This window comes from Glandiceps talaboti, chromosome 18 (assembly GCF_964340395.1).
Source record: "Glandiceps talaboti chromosome 18, keGlaTala1.1, whole genome shotgun sequence".
NCBI classification, from domain to species: Eukaryota; Metazoa; Hemichordata; class Enteropneusta; family Spengelidae; genus Glandiceps; species Glandiceps talaboti.
The window spans coordinates 16,459,467-16,475,689 of record NC_135566.1 but is presented as its reverse complement, the minus strand read 5'-3'; the positions used below and the strand labels follow the sequence as shown (position 1 = coordinate 16,475,689).

Below are 16,223 nucleotides of genomic sequence, written 5' to 3'. Positions count from 1 at the left end.
ATATGTTGTTTACTGCTAAAACTTTACCGTTGTTGTCTTTGTATTAGTTTGTAAAGTTTTTGAACTAAAATTTCTCCGTCGGTTTTTTTTTTGTGTGTAAAGACATGCACGAAGTCTTTCTACCAGAGGCAAAACGTGTACTTTGACATTTTCTGTGGACAAGGGGTATCATGTCATACAATTACTCGACATTCGAATGCCACGATTGTCCCTGTACAGCTCGTAACTGACGTACCGATTTGCTAAATTAGTCTAATTTTGTCCCCCTTTTACAATTTTGTCGTTAAATATCCTTCGAAAAAACATGGACCATGTCGTTCCGATTGAGGTTTATCATGTCACCACGTAACCAGTACTCAATGAACTTGTCATGGCGTCGTGTAATAAAAGCTACAAAAATCCAAGGTTTAGGGTACCCGGGGCCCTTTTTATGGCTGATGACATATGGTTTCTCTCATATTCCTTCTCGTACCCCCTTTCTGAGAGTGTACGGTTAATATTGTCGCTCGACAACTGAGGAGATGTCGGTTTCCGGAGTCTCCGTACGTAGCTTTGTCTATCACTTCCGGGAAGCAAAACAGCTGTATGCGTTCACGTAGTTGAGTATAGCCGGCCATGTATCAGCGTTAAAAAATTGCAAAATATATTACGAGTATAATCATAATGGTATAATCATAACCATCGATACCACAACTCTAAGGTGTGCATGTAGTATTTGTAATCACCCCGTCATGCAATGGCGTCAAACAACAACAACAACAATAATAATAATAATAATAATAATAATAATAATAATAATAATAATAATTCATGTCCTTGAGTATCAATAATACAATAATAGTATCATTGCCTCCAGATAACAATTTGTGTTGTTTTGGTTGGTGTGCAAATTGAGTGATATTACTAGTCCGGTCAAAATTATCAGTACTAATAGTAATATATCAACATAATTTTCTTTCTCAAGGTTCTGTTCATAACTTGGGTTCATACTGTCACATTTACTATGAATAGTATCAGTATTTTTATTGATAATTAATAAAAAGTCAAAAGTAAAACTGAAGAGGCATAATATTCTACAACACCATGAAGATGTTATTTTGTTTTGGTTCACATCCCTGGAAGTCTCCATATGTTCTCCATGACATTTTCTACATTAAAACTAATTGAGCTATTAATTTTCTATATTAATTTTTGTTGATATGGATAACATGTACTTCAGATATTCTATGGTATTCCACAATGCTAACAATTGCTTTTTTCATTTGTGATTTTTTTTTACTCACATCAGACATCATGCCTTACAAATGGGGTGTGTCCCAACACAGGAAAAATTATAAGAGAAAAAGACAAACAAAGGCTGCAGAAAAGAAGGAAGTGCAAACAAACAAAGACCAAACAGAACATGAAGAACATTCAAGTCTATTGGTATGTGACAACATTCCAAACAGCACACAACAGCCAGATGTATACGACAACCTGCCAAACTTGCAACAGACACACAGGCAATCACAACAGCCAAGTATTGGTCTTTTGAATGAAATACAACTGCCGTCAGTCAGTCACCTGCCAAATAGCACAGTCTACTCTTATCCAGTGCCACAATCAACTCTACAGTATCCCCTCACTCCTGCTATATACAACCAGTCAGTTGTTAAAGTCTGTAATGAAGTTCCTCACTGCTTCAGTCAAGGTCATCCAGTTACATGTACACACAAACATACATCATGCTCAAACAACTTTGATATTATCCAGACCAGAGTTCATTCACATTGTTTACCGAAGGGATGGGTGAAGCAGTTCAGTGAAGACATGTTGCATTTTCTTTATATAATGGCGGAGGGTAGTGAAGACCCTGAGATACTGAAATCAGTTTTGTTAGCTAGAGATGGGACATGGAATGTAAAGGTTCACCAGTGTGACGTATCAAGTCAACCAGTCCTAGATGAGTTTCCTAGAATGATCACATCAGCATCAACTCTCCTGTCCCTTTTAGATAAAGTGCACCAAAGCAGTTTATGCATTGGCAACCCAGATGACAAATTTGAAGAAATTGCCAGCTGTAGAAATGGTGTTTTCATTGGTGTAGGCACTGGTAAATCTGCAGTGACAGTAGGTCAGAGACAAAGAAGGAATGTCATAGACAGGCATGGTGTGAAGCACAAGTACTCACTATTTTCAGTCGACTGCCAGGCACTTCTTCCACAGGGGAAGAAAAGGTGTAGTGCTTGTTACAATTTCCGCAACAAATTATTCGCGATTTTATCAAAGGAGAAAAGACGGTCAAATGAAGAAGACAAACCCTTTTCCAGGACTGATGCAAGCAGTACTGTACCACTATCAAGGTTGAATGAAAGTGAACTTCATTTAAGGACATTGAATATTATTAAGGCAAAGAGAAGAATAGAGTCAAGGGAGGCAAGGCTGCGCAATAAACTAAACATGAATATCAGAGAAGAAGGTGTTCCACTTGATAGTGGCCTCTCAGATGGTTTAGAGCAAGTGGTACAGCAGTACACAGAAGTTATTGAAAGAGAACACAGGGAGGGTTCTTTTGAAAGACTGTTTTGGGAACAGCAGTTAAAGGCCATACAATGTCAGGATAAGCGGGCCTGTAGGTGGCATCCAATGTTTATTAAATGGTGCCTAAACTTACGTTTACGGTCTGGTGCTGCTTACAGGGCACTGAAAGACAGTGGGGTTATTGAACTTCCAAATGAAAGAACTTTAAGAGACTATACACAATGGACTAAACCATCAACAGGCTTTACATGTGACATATTAGAGCAACTGTACAGGGAGTGTAACTTTCTTCAATTAGAAGACTACCAGAAGTATGTAGTGCTGCTACATGATGAGTTGCGAATTAAATCTGATCTGGTGTACGAGAAGAGCAGTGGCACGCTTGTTGGCTTCATCAACATGGGTAATTTTTGCAATGTTCTGGCAGATTACGAAGGGCATTTGGATGGAAACAGTTCCAAAACACCAGACATTGCCAATTATATTCTGGCATTTATGGTCCGTGGCATTACCATTAATTTGCAATATCCAATAGCCCATTTCCCGACAAAGACCATTACATCAGACTTTCTTTGGATACTTGTTTGGGAGGCCATCGCCTACTTAGAATTAATTGGATTCAAAGTAATGGCCTCAACTGCAGATGGAGCATCAGCAAATCGAAGATTCTGCAGGCTGCACAGTGCTGATAGAAATTCCAGGGAGGTGGTCTATCGTACCAATAACCCATACGCAATGGATGAGAGATATATTTACTTTTTCTCTGATGTTCCCCATCTAATGAAAACTACCAGGAACTGTTGGTCTAACTCTGGTTCTCACAGTAAAAAGAGAATTCTTTGGGTAAGTCAATTTAAAGTGTTTTCACTGCTGATGGAAAATACTGGTAACTCGTCTGCTACTATTATTTTCCTCAATAGATAGCATGATCAACCAAATTTATCGTACCTGACAAAGTAATAAATAGTTTGAAAGCAACAGATATGTAATTTTTTATAGATTTTTTTTAATCATTGCAAATGTGTGTACATGCGTATACATGAAGTGGCCATTGAATTGACCATGCAAACTAGTTTGCATCAGATACAGATACGATTCTGAAAAGCTATGATGTTAGCAAACTGACATAAATTGTTTTAAATTTGTTTTTAGAATGGTGACAACATCAGTTGGAAAACTCTTGAAGGCATATACAGGGCAGATCTTGAGCGAGGTGGTCTTTTCTTGTGCTACAAGCTAAAGTATGAACACATATACCTAACATCATTTTCCAGAATGAAAGTCAAGTATGCAGTTCAGGTAAGAATGGAAATATAGGGTATATCTTTGCTGATCAAGCATGATACAATTCTCGAATGGCAAAATTAAGTGTTATTCATAACATTAATCTATTTACAAAGCACCCAGAAATATCTTGAGGCATGTAATTGCTTTCGACACTGTCCATGAAAACATGTACAAAGATAAATGTTAAAAAGAATTCATTTCATTCCTACAACAGGTTCTCAGCTCCACAGTAGCCAATGCAATTGAGACATTTTATGGAAATGGGAACAGGGCTACCATACAGTTCATTCGCCATTTTGATAAATTCTTTGATTGCTTAAATGTGCGGAGTGTGAAGGAGGGCAAACTGAAGAGGAAACCAGATTTGTTACCATATAGATCACCTGATGATGCAAGGTTAAAGGTCAGTGGTCTCGCTGTATTTACCATGAGTTCAATATGTAGTGTAAAAACATTATAGTGCAAAAATTTCACAATTACACTTATAAATTACTAAAGATTATGGAAAAGTATTTTGAATACTCTTGATGGTTTCCAAGAATAATCTGTAGTGGTTAAACAACTTGCAGTTCTTGTGTGCTATGACAAAGCCAGATGTTTAAATCTTGGGAGAAGTTAATCTAAACTAACAACAGTCACCATTATCCTTTCCTTCGTTAATTTGTAGTGTTTGTAGTGAACTACTGAACATGCTAAACTCTGCGCAAAATGATTACTGGCATATATACAAACTATGACCTTCCATTTCAGTGGCTAGAGAATGACTTTTTGAAGTACCTCAGCGATTGGGATGAGGTTGTTGATGCCAGACATGAGTTATCTCCTAAAGAGAGGAACAAAATGAAGCTCAGCAGAGAAACGCTAGAAGGACTCCGCATGTCAGGTATGAAATTATTCAACTTTTTTTGTAATGACAATTGGCTAGATGTCACCAGCCAAAGATGTGTCAGTTTGATTAGCCGAGAAAGTTTTTTTCTTTATTTATTCATGTGTGATTTATAGTGAAAGCAAAACACACTGCACTGATGTTGTGCTACTAGTATGTATATATATATTTATGTATGTGTTCAGGTCACAACACTTTTGCTAATTGGTATTTTACATGTGTATTCCTTTCTGCATTGTCAACTTAAAGTGGCCATGTAGATGAGAACTGGGTATTTATTTTGGATTTTAATTTATGAAAAAGTAATGTTTTTCTACTTGAAAAAACAATGTGAAACAATATATACAAAGTCCTTGTTTGTAACTCAATGAATTGCAAAACACTAAAATATGTGTAAAATGTTTGTTATTGTACGTACAATAACAAACTTTGCATGTTGTTGTTTTAAATTGAGAAACAAACAAGGTCTTGGTATATGTTATTTCACATTGTTTTTTCAAATAGGAAAACATACTATAACCTTTTTATAAAATTAAAAATCCAAAATAAATACCCAAATCTAATCCATATGGCCACTTTAAGTTTCAAAAGTGACTTATTCCTAGTACTAGTAGGTAAAACAAAACCTTTGGTCAGTCAGTAGTTTTAACTAAGTGAATCTATTTTTTCTTGATGCAGTGAAATCGGCAGTAGAACTGACGCGCTACCTACTATCACAGCCAGGTGTACAGATGGTTTTAACTGAGAAATTTAACCAGGATCCACTGGAATCCTATTTTGGAAACCAAAGGCAGATGAAAGGTGGTAATGAAGCCCCTTCAGTCCAGCAGTTCAGTCAGAATGCAAATGCTTTGAGACTTAAATCATCAAACATGTTGAAGATAAAGAGTGGGAATGTCATGACTGATGCGGCTTTTGAACTTGACCACAGACCATTACCTCATCGACGCAGACCATACTCAATGTAGGAAAGGGAAATACTAGCCATAGACAATAGTGGGGGGTCCCTTCATTGTCTATGTTCTAACATGGCTAAATAATTAATAAAATCTCATCAACATCACAAATATATGAAAGACTCTAACTAAATGTATGTGTAGCTCCTTATAATTTATTTAAGGTTATTAATTTGTTGGTACATAAAATGAAAAACTTGTAAATTGTACAATGATTGACAGAAATAACACTCTCTCATATCTGTAAGTACCAAGTATCACAGTCATGATTACAATGTACATGTACACGGTGTTAACAAGCACACAACAGTTAATTTTTAAAAATGCATGTTTGTATTTGTAATGCCAAGTGGTACTCACATCCTGAACAGTAAAACCCTTTTTTATCATGTTTACAGGGTATCTTAAAAATAAAATTAAGTAAATATTCAGTTGTTTGTAAAAAGAGAAACAGTTTACAACAGTCAAAAGAGCTTAAATTTCATATCTGTATAACTAGCAGTGTTTTAATTTATTTGTAAATGTTAACATAGATACACTATGGACAGAGGCAGCACAGACTGTCAATTATTTGTAATGCTGAGTGTTGTAGTGATCATTCTATGCAGTAAAAACTTCTATTGTCATTTTTACAGGGCAAAGTAATAATGTTGGGTTCTTATAAAGCGCTTTAAGTATAAAGTAGTAGTGGCAGACTTGAAAAGTTGAAGGGTTACCACATTCAGGTCAATGTATTGACATGACTTATAATACATGGTTCACTTGTCATGTAATTGTTTCAACTCTTTTCTTAGTGCTTTAGAATGCTGCTTTTTCAATTCCTTGACCTTGTGTTCTTGGAGTAATTTACGAGCTGTTGAATGCCCTCTTATGTTAACCCATAATTTTATACACATGAACATAAGCTGAAGTGCAGAGTCTTCTGACAAACCCTTAGACAATTCTGACCAATGCTGCAAACTTGCATTATCTGACATTACACTATCAGTAACTAGTTTGTGAATATTACTGTCCTGACCTGAAAGCTGAATAAAATTGCCAGCAAGCTTTCTTACAAAGTATTCAATTCTACGGAAAAATAAGTATAATGTATCATTTACTTGGTACAGACCACCCCTGTTCTCACACAGTACCCAATGTGTTGTATAACAAAGAAATGAAGATGCTTCCTGGTTAGTAGTTTGCATGTTCCTAAGACATTCTACAACATTTCTAAATTTGGGGCCACGTTGTTCAAGTTGTTTAATAAGCGCCATAGGTATGTAGCCACAAGCATATCGTAGTATGTTTTCTTCAACTGTATCCATGTCAACTTTAAAATGAAACTCTGATGACTCTACTTTTTCTCTCCATGAAACTAGGGCTTGGAAAATGTACCTTGTTAATGTCATTAATACTGGGACAGAAACACTTAACCCAGCCTTTGCACATAAAGAGTTCATAGAACACCTTAATTCTGAACCTTGAAGAACACTGTGGAATACACGAAACATTTCCTCTCTTCGAGATGAATTGAGACGTTGTTTGTCGCCTCCCACTACTGCTGGCCACAATACATCAATAACACGTGTAACTTCTTGATCGAGTGATTGTGGGCTTTCTTGTAGTACCTCTGTAAGTTTCTTGGCAGTCTTCAAAACTTCTGTCACACCCAAAAGTAACTTGCTTTTGAAAATATCATTCGACAATACGTACTGGAGTGCATCAAGAAATATGCTTACAGACACACTTACAGCTTGTGTTTGGTTAGGTAAGTTTGGCCCTGTAATAAGAAATAACAAATGTGCAAGATGTCAATACCTAGTACAAATACTTAAATACAAAACATTAAGATAGTGATAACCATGTAAAATTGTAGAACACTGTCTAAGTTATGTTTAAAAGAAAAAGTACGCAAAATCAAGGGCTGACTTTGTAGTATGGCACAAACTATGTTACATGGGTAGTGAGTAATAATTTGTCTATATATCTTCAAAGGGAATCATTAGTACGTGAATGTGTCATTAACTGTTCTTTACAACAGACTAAGAGCTCAAATGGATATTTTAATGGTGTACACAACATTTTCAGAGATCAAACTGTAGTGTTCTCTACAAGGGTTTTCAGACGGAAATTTAACAGGACCCTGATCTGTGATTTAAATCAACATTTCTTACACTTGTAAATATTTCCTATCTCTGATACATCACAATATATAATGTTCACTCTATTAGTATATGAAGAGGTTGCCATTCTAGACTTTATTCATGTCATTCCACTGAGATACAAAAATGCTATACATTCTCAGATTTTACTTTAGTCCGCTCATTGAATGATAGTATACATGTAGTATGTGTTTTACAATTATTGAATTAAAAAGTGAATTTTCTATACCTGTAACCTTGTTTATTCTCCCCTTTTTCTTCTTCTTTGATTCTTCATTGTGGTTATCACTGCTGGGTGGGTAATCTGGAAGAGATAGTACATTCAAGTTTTATCACTTTATAATACTACTGACGTATGTGGATTTCACTTCACATTTCAATTCAATAATTACCAGCTAGCAGCTGACACATCTTATGCCGAAATCTATCAAATCATGGAAACGTGTGTGATGGTAACATCCCTTTCAATTAGTTATATACGTACTCTTACTTTCTCTACTTCATTATTAACTTTGCCTGTCAACAATATTTCAGTTATATGAGTGAAAAAAACGTCTATTGTGGACGTACCAAAATTTAACCGTCAGTAAAGATATCAACAGATCGCCAACAATTCAAAATGATCTCGAGTCGGGCATTTCCACAATACAGTCAATGTCAATTTCTGGTACAGTCTGAAACATCTACGACGTCTTTATACTCTATCACTCTTATAGCCACCTTAGTAAGAAAATTCACTTACCTAATATATCATGAGCCTTCATAAGATGACTTTTACAGGCCTGCTTGTTTTTATATGATTTGTCACATACATCGCATCGAAACTGATTTCCTCCTTCCATTTCAACCACGATAATATAGCGATCGAGATAACGAAGGTTGCGACGCTTTGGCCCCCTGGTTTGTTTGACATCATTCTCTGTGTCCTCCTCGTTCTTAACATATTCGTCGTCATCATTTTCGTCACAACTGTCTTCAAATTCTGATAAATCAGAAAAATTGACGTCGGCAAACTCGTCGTACGCGTTACTGTCAGCCATGATGAAATGACGCAATGACGATTCTCGCGAAATAACATCACTCAAACTGCGAGAATTGAGGCTCATTTACATAGTATCGTTACTGTTAACGCGAGGAAGCGTGAGATTATGCTAAACCGTCAGTCGAGGATCGTTGAGTTAATCTTGTTCCCGATGATCGGATTAAGAAGGTGATAATATATTCCAGACAACCCTGCTTGAAAGGAAAATACCGGCTTTCCTGTCCTTCTCCCCTCCACTGTCTATGGAGTAACCAAGACTATGTTGGTGCATGCATATACCATTGACTTTGATGAAACTCTTTAAAAAATACTGGATGTATGCAACACAAATTATTCAATCTACAGAGACTGTCTGGTTGAACAAAACATATACAACATTTGTTATTGTTTTCTACAAAATGTCTGATCAGAAGTGTGAGGGCGCCCTTCCTACTTCATGCTTGGATCCCTCTTGGCTAACCATCAGTAGGTGTCTCTGCGGATCAATCTCATTGTATCTTGAATACAGAGAAAAGTTGCGATTCTTTGATGTGGCATAACATGTTTGATTTTTGCAAGAATTTTCAACTAAAAACAAACCACTCTCACATCCGGCAATAACTTATTTGATATTGGAACACTGGGAAAACAGCCACTCTCTGACCAGGCATAACCTATTAGATTATTTGATACTGGGACAATGGGAAAACTGAGAACTTACCACTCTCTGATCCGGCATGATCTGTTTGATATCACCATTGAAGAAAGAAACAATAATAGTTTGACCATCAGGACTGATTTCTTTACGTGTTCCATTGGTGAATGTTATCACCCTTCTACCACTGTTATATATACACTCCACCTGTCAATGTAGGACACAATGGTAAATTATAGTTAGAATTATTATAAGTTATTTCTGTATGTAGTAGTAGGTTTATTATATTCAAATTTGTGTGTATGTCAAAATATATGAGGTGTATGTACATGAGTGTGCATGTATGTGTGTGTATGCATGAGTGTATGTATGTATGTATGTATGTATGTATGTATGTATGTATGTATTTATGTATGTATGTATGTATGTATGTATGTATGTATGTATGTATGTATGTATGCATGCATGTATGTATGTATGTATGTATGTATGTATGTATGTATGTATGTATGTATGTATGTATGTATGTATGTATGTATGTATGTATGTATGTATGTATGTATGTATGCATGCGTGCGTGCGTGTGCCCATGTGTTTGTGTATGTGTGCGTGCATGCATACATGTGTGTGGTGATAGAGTTACTTGTCAACACATGTGAATTCTCAGTGAAAACAGTGTATTTGTTACCCCATAACTTTATTGGTCCTCTAAAAACATAGAAATGGTAAATTACTCAAATTAAAAGTCGATTTGCAATCTAAATTAGTTTATAGGCTAACTACGTCTGTGAGTTCTTATCATGTCCAATGTTACAATCTGGAGGTTGATTGTTTTATTAGGTTTACTAGATCTGCAGTAATCAGATTGTAGGAGTCCTAAATATGATATGGTACATTACAGCAATGACAGTTGTAGTACACCTTTGACATGGCATAGTAGAGGTACTAGGTATTCCATGTATCACCTAGGTATGCTGAACTAGGTCAGACAAGGTTACAGTTAGAATGTAGATTAATACACTGACAATAAACTACCATGAGCAGGTTCATTGTGCCCTCTAATGATAGCCAAATTTTGTTGTTGTGAGTCAAAATGATAACAACTGTACTTGTATGTGTGGGCAGTACTAGTAAGACTGAAGACTGTTGATTTGTTTTGACACTATAGATGGAGCACAGACAATATTATTTGTGAGATTGTTCCACCCAAAACAAGAATCATAAAATTAATCTTAAACGGTTCTACAAAGTATAAGTAAGGAGTGACATGTCCTAAAATGAACATGTGTTCTTGACTACACGACACTTGTGCTTAGAATCTTATCCATCAAGATCACTACGGCTTTCCCTTTATGTACACAGTAATAAATGTACACAATGTCCTTAAAAGTAGTCCATTCAAGGTCAGAAAGTTTTATAGGTATACATGTACATGGTGATTCAGGTATGTTGATGGAACAAGCAACCTTACTTTATGAACAGGAGATTAAAATTATTACTAGGATTATCTGTATTTTATTGCTGAGGAAGTACACAGCCATAAATATATCATTATCAAGTATAGGGTGTGTCTGCAAATCAATAACTGTAGACTTATTACTGAGACATTGAAGCCAACCCTGACATACGGTTTGACATGTGATTAATATACAACTGTGGAATAAATAGTGCTGACTTTAATATGCAGTAAGCTAAAGAGAGACTGCATGTAACATTCTTACAACTGTGGAATAAATAGTGCTGACTTTAATATGCAGTAAGCTAAAGAGAGACTGCATGTAACATTCTTACAACTGTGGAATAAATAGTGCAGACTTTAATATGCAGTAAGCTAAAGAGAGACTGCATGTAACATTCTTACAACTGTGGAATAAATAGTGTTAATTTTGCTTGTATGACGTGTCATGGAAAACTTCATGTAACATGTTTACAACTGTGGAAAGACTACATGACGCCGTACATGTAACATGTTTACAACTGTGGAATGAATAGTGCTGACTTTGTATGAAGTGAGCTACGGAAAGACTGCATATTGACAAAGTCTGTGTTTGTAACTCAATACATTTTTAAAAGCTGAAGTGTGTAAAAATTTTGTTATTGTATGTACAATAAAAAAACATTTTACCCATTTTATTTACTAATCGTTTGCAATTGATTGAATTACAAACAAGGACTTCACATATGTTGTTTCATATTCATTTTTCAAGTAGGATGCCATGATAATATTATTTTATGAATTAAAAATCCACAACAAATACCTGATCCTCATCCATATGGCAATTTTCTCACTAAAATGTAAAAGTTGAAGAGTCAAACATTGGCCTTTGACCTACCTTGCCATCTGGATGAACCACTTCTTCCACATCCTGACCATCTTCCTCCGTACTCCTGATAGGGGTTTTCAGTTCGTAGTTAGGGTTACTGTCGCCAGGGTTACCAAACTTAATAGCTCTTTTACGATGTACTGGTTTCTTTGGTACAGCTTCACTGTTGTACCCTTCAAAGCCATCAACTTGAGAACTGAAGGAGAAAGTTCAGTTGACAGAATAAGATAGACTGTCACTTAAAAACACGGACAGCTACTTGTACATGATTTTCAAGTAGTTTTCTTTCATTCTATCAATGCAATAATTTGCTACACTATGAGACAGTGACATGACTTTCTATACTTGTGATGTCATCCACTCATGCCAAGGTGCAATTCATCATTCACAACTTCTAAACATCTGACATGAAAATGAATTTTTCCCGGGGAATAAAGTATAACTGTATTGTCATGAATAAATTGGTTTAAAAACCAGACAGAAATATTGCTTTTGAATTTCTGTGACTTTTCTTTCAAGAAAAGAACAGTGAATTTGACTGTTTTAGGTGAAGACATTGAAGTTGATATCGATTTGTGCTTCATTTGCATATCTGATGTCAATTGGGGTTTCACTTGCATATCTGGTATAATTTGGTGTTACATTTACATATTTGGTGTCAGTTGGTACTTCATTTGCATATCTGGTGTCATTTGGTATTTCATTTGCATTTCTGGTATTATTTGGTGTTTCATTTACATATCTGGTGTCAGTCGGTGCTTCATTTGCATATCTGGTATCAATTGGGGTTTCGTTTGCATGTATGGTATCAACAGGGGTTTTGTTTACATATCTGGTGTCAGTTGGTGCTTCATTTGCATATCTGGTATCACCATGCTAATAAAGATCTAAATATACCTAAATTAGATTTAAAACACCATGCATATACAACTACTCATTGACTTGTACTAACATGCAGGAATATCTTTATATCTATTTTGTTGATGACATTCAAAGCTGAAATGTTATTATCTAGACCACTGTAAGTAAGCTACGAATGTTATATACTACACATAATTGATGCATAATTGGTGCTTCATTTGCATATCTGGTGTCAAATGGGGTATCATTTGCATATCTTTAACAAACATTTCAAAAACATGATGATACTTATAAAGGGGTAACACTGAAGTGGACATGCAGTGGAAGAAGATAAAGTGACTTACACAGAGATCCCATTTCTCTAATCCAAAGTGACAATGTATGACAAATAGAAACCATAGCATTCAGTACATAAAGTTATTATAAAATTTCATACAAAAACAAACCTGTTCTGATTTACAAAATTTGAATGAGTCACTATTTTGTGGTGAATTTGATGTCATTGATAGTGAGGGAGTGGATAAAATACTTAATTTCTGCTGGATGTCTTGAATTTAATATAATTGACATCTTGTGATAAGTTTTGAGAATGGTATTACTGGGTACAGAGGCTTTAAGGGAATATATGTGTATATCATAGATGTGACCTTCTAGATAACAAGATTGACAAGGAACAAACTAATATTGACAAGTTAAATGAGGAATAAAAGAAACAGGCAAAATGGGAGAAGACAACTGGTTTAGTCAAAGTACACAAATGGCAGTTGTGGTTAGCTAGTTGGTCAAAGTATAAAATGGCAGTTGTGGCTAGCTAGTTGGTCAAAGTATAAAATGGCAGTTGTGGCTAGCTTGTTGGTCAAAGTATAAAATGGCAGTTGTGGCTAGCTAGTTGGTCAAAGTATAAAATGGCAGTTGTGGCTAGCTAGTTGGTCAAAGTATAAAATGGCAGTTGTGGCTAGCTAGTTGGTCAAAGTATAAAATGGCAGTTGTGGCTAGCTAGTTGGTCAAAGTACACAAATGGCAGTTGTGGCTAAGTACTAAGTGGAAGCTGTGGCAAGCTGGTAGGTCAAAACAATAATTAGGTGATCTGTACAATACCTTTGTTTAGTAGGACTTGTTATGGGTAATTGTTTGCGTGGTGTATCTTCAGGTAATAATTCATCCCTACAGATTGTCTGTGGGGTAGCTTCATCAATGGACTTGCTTTCCTTAGCACTGCCATCTGTATGCCTTTTGACCTTTGACCTTTCATTGACTAGTCTGTTCTCCTGTGTTTTCTTTGTGTTCATTGAGGTAGATTCTGTTGGAGAACTCTCACTACTTTTGTCATGGTTTAAAACATCCTGGTTTTTACTGCTTGTCTTCTTCTGACCTTTGCCCTTTCCCTACGAGTAAAAAGAGGTTATGTGTTACAAAGCATGTCAGCAAACACAGAGTGTCACCTGGCCAGACACATTTCCTAGTATAATATACATCTAAGGGACACTTGCACAATGTCACACAAGCTCAATAAACGAACTTTGTCCTCCCCCTTTGTTGAACAGATGATGAAAGGTAGCAATGTTAGTAAGATATTTGTCAAGCCAGAGGATAAAATTTAGCAATGTTAGTAAGAATTGTGTTGAGCCAGACGATACTATTCTAGGTGACAAACTTGTAATTGTTGCTAGGTAACCATAATACTTGACATCTGTTATTTTTATCAGGGAGAAAAGATCAAGTGCTTCAAAACCCTGACTAGATGACAATTCTAAACCTAATGAAGTTAGTTTTCTTTTTACTCCACACTGTACATCTTTGATGGCTGATCTGCATTTGAAATGACATAACATAAAAAACTCAGAGACAGTAGTTAGGATTCGGATTAAACTAGATTTAGTTATTTTTATCTATTTACTTATTTATTTATTATTCAGTTATTCTATTTATATATTCATTTATTTTATTTATCTATTTAGTTATTTCATTTATTTAGTTATTTTTATTATCTATTTTTTGATTTATTTATTTATTTATTTCCTTTATCTATTTAGTTATTTTATTTATTTATTTATTTATTTAGATATTTCTTTATTTCTTTATTTATATTTATTTATTCATTTATTTAATTATTTATAAACGGCAATGCATCCATTATATGGCTTTTCATGCAATTGTAAATAAATGACAATGCATCCATTGCTTGCTTGTCAACAAGATTGGTTGCTAGTTAACTACCTCTAATCCCATTTTCCTGGTCATCTATATCTAAATCATTACATCATATCTTTTTCTTGTTTTAGTTCTAGGAACACAGGAACAGATACATAACATTTCATAGAAACCTTGAATGATCACTATACTACACAGTAGTCATGGTTAGGTAAAAAGAAAGAAAGAAAAGAGAATTGCTTCTGGTCAGGACATTTTGTCTAAAGTGGTGCGATGATGTGATTTTTATTTTTTATTCTCAACAATTCTGTTACTCAATCTACTATTTATGGCAGTTACTGTTCTTTTTATTTAGTACTTTAGAGCAAGTGTGCATGTGGAGCAGATGTCATTTGCTTGTTTATGATTGCCTATGCAGTTGTCTTCACTGTAGTAGGGAGGGTTATTTTTGTGTTTCCCCTGGATCTGCAGACTGCATTGGCTGGACAAGCATGAAAAAAATGACTGACACTGGGGCATTTACGTGATGCATGCACTGACCAGAAACAATTCTTTTTCCTTTTCTTTTTGACTAAAGAATGATCGTATCTAATGCTCCACTGATAAGATAGTACTATTAAATGTCAGAACTTGGCATTAAATTATTATTATTATTATTATTATTATTATTATTATTATTATTATTATATTATAAACCTTTCACTATTAGAAAATTTTGCAATTTTATAGTCTTCAGCTAGTTCTCAAAGACTAATTTCACTTATTACCAGACTGGTACATTGTGTTCATGTACAAGAAGGCATTTTTGTCACTAATTATCCTTGTATGATTTGTTGTTCAGTGAAATAAACAAAAATAAGTCTTCTGTGAAAATTTCCAGGTTTTACAGTAACACATGCCAGTCAGGGCAATATCACAATTTAGTGCCTGCACATGGGTTGGCACTCTGCCAACATTTTGATGATGCCTATCAAAGTTAAAGGCTGATTCTGACCAATGACAATTAGCATAAGAATGTTGAGGAGTAACAAAGACGACCTCTTTAATTCAAATCTCAGACATAATCTTACCCTTGCTGCTGTCTTTTCTTCATTTTTCCAGGATTCCAATCTTTTCCTTTCTAGGACCTGTACTGCATTTTTCAATTCCTGGTTTTCTTCTTCTAGATTTTCCAGCCTATTCCGAAGTCTTGTATTACTGGAATTCCATCTTGTCTCTTTCCTGTCTAATTCTTCCTGTAGTTCTTGGACCTGGTTGGTGAAAAGTTATCCCCCAAGAAATAAGTTCGAGAAATTTATTCATAATTCATGTAGTTTAAGTCTTCATTCAAGGACCAGTTTGGATTAGGAATAAAATTGATGTGGGAAAAACTATGTGTGGTAGAGATTTAAAAAACATTGGTCCTCAAGATAACACCA

The 16,223-nt window shown here is 35.2% G+C and overlaps 1 protein-coding gene across 1 annotated transcript in view; it reads right to left on the bottom strand.

Moving 5' to 3' along the window:
- The window catches only part of LOC144449753 (centrosomal P4.1-associated protein-like), a 63,571-nt gene that overhangs the window by 5,317 nt on the left and 42,031 nt on the right, over window positions 1-16,223 (bottom strand). Inside the window, exons 12-15 of the mRNA XM_078140330.1 lie at window positions 15,876-16,055; window positions 13,753-14,039; window positions 11,803-11,989; window positions 9,536-9,676 (exon numbers count right to left, since the gene is read on the bottom strand). Coding sequence (XP_077996456.1) covers window positions 9,536-9,676; window positions 11,803-11,989; window positions 13,753-14,039; window positions 15,876-16,055 — 795 coding nt within the window. The remainder of the gene's footprint in view (window positions 1-9,535; window positions 9,677-11,802; window positions 11,990-13,752; window positions 14,040-15,875; window positions 16,056-16,223) is intronic.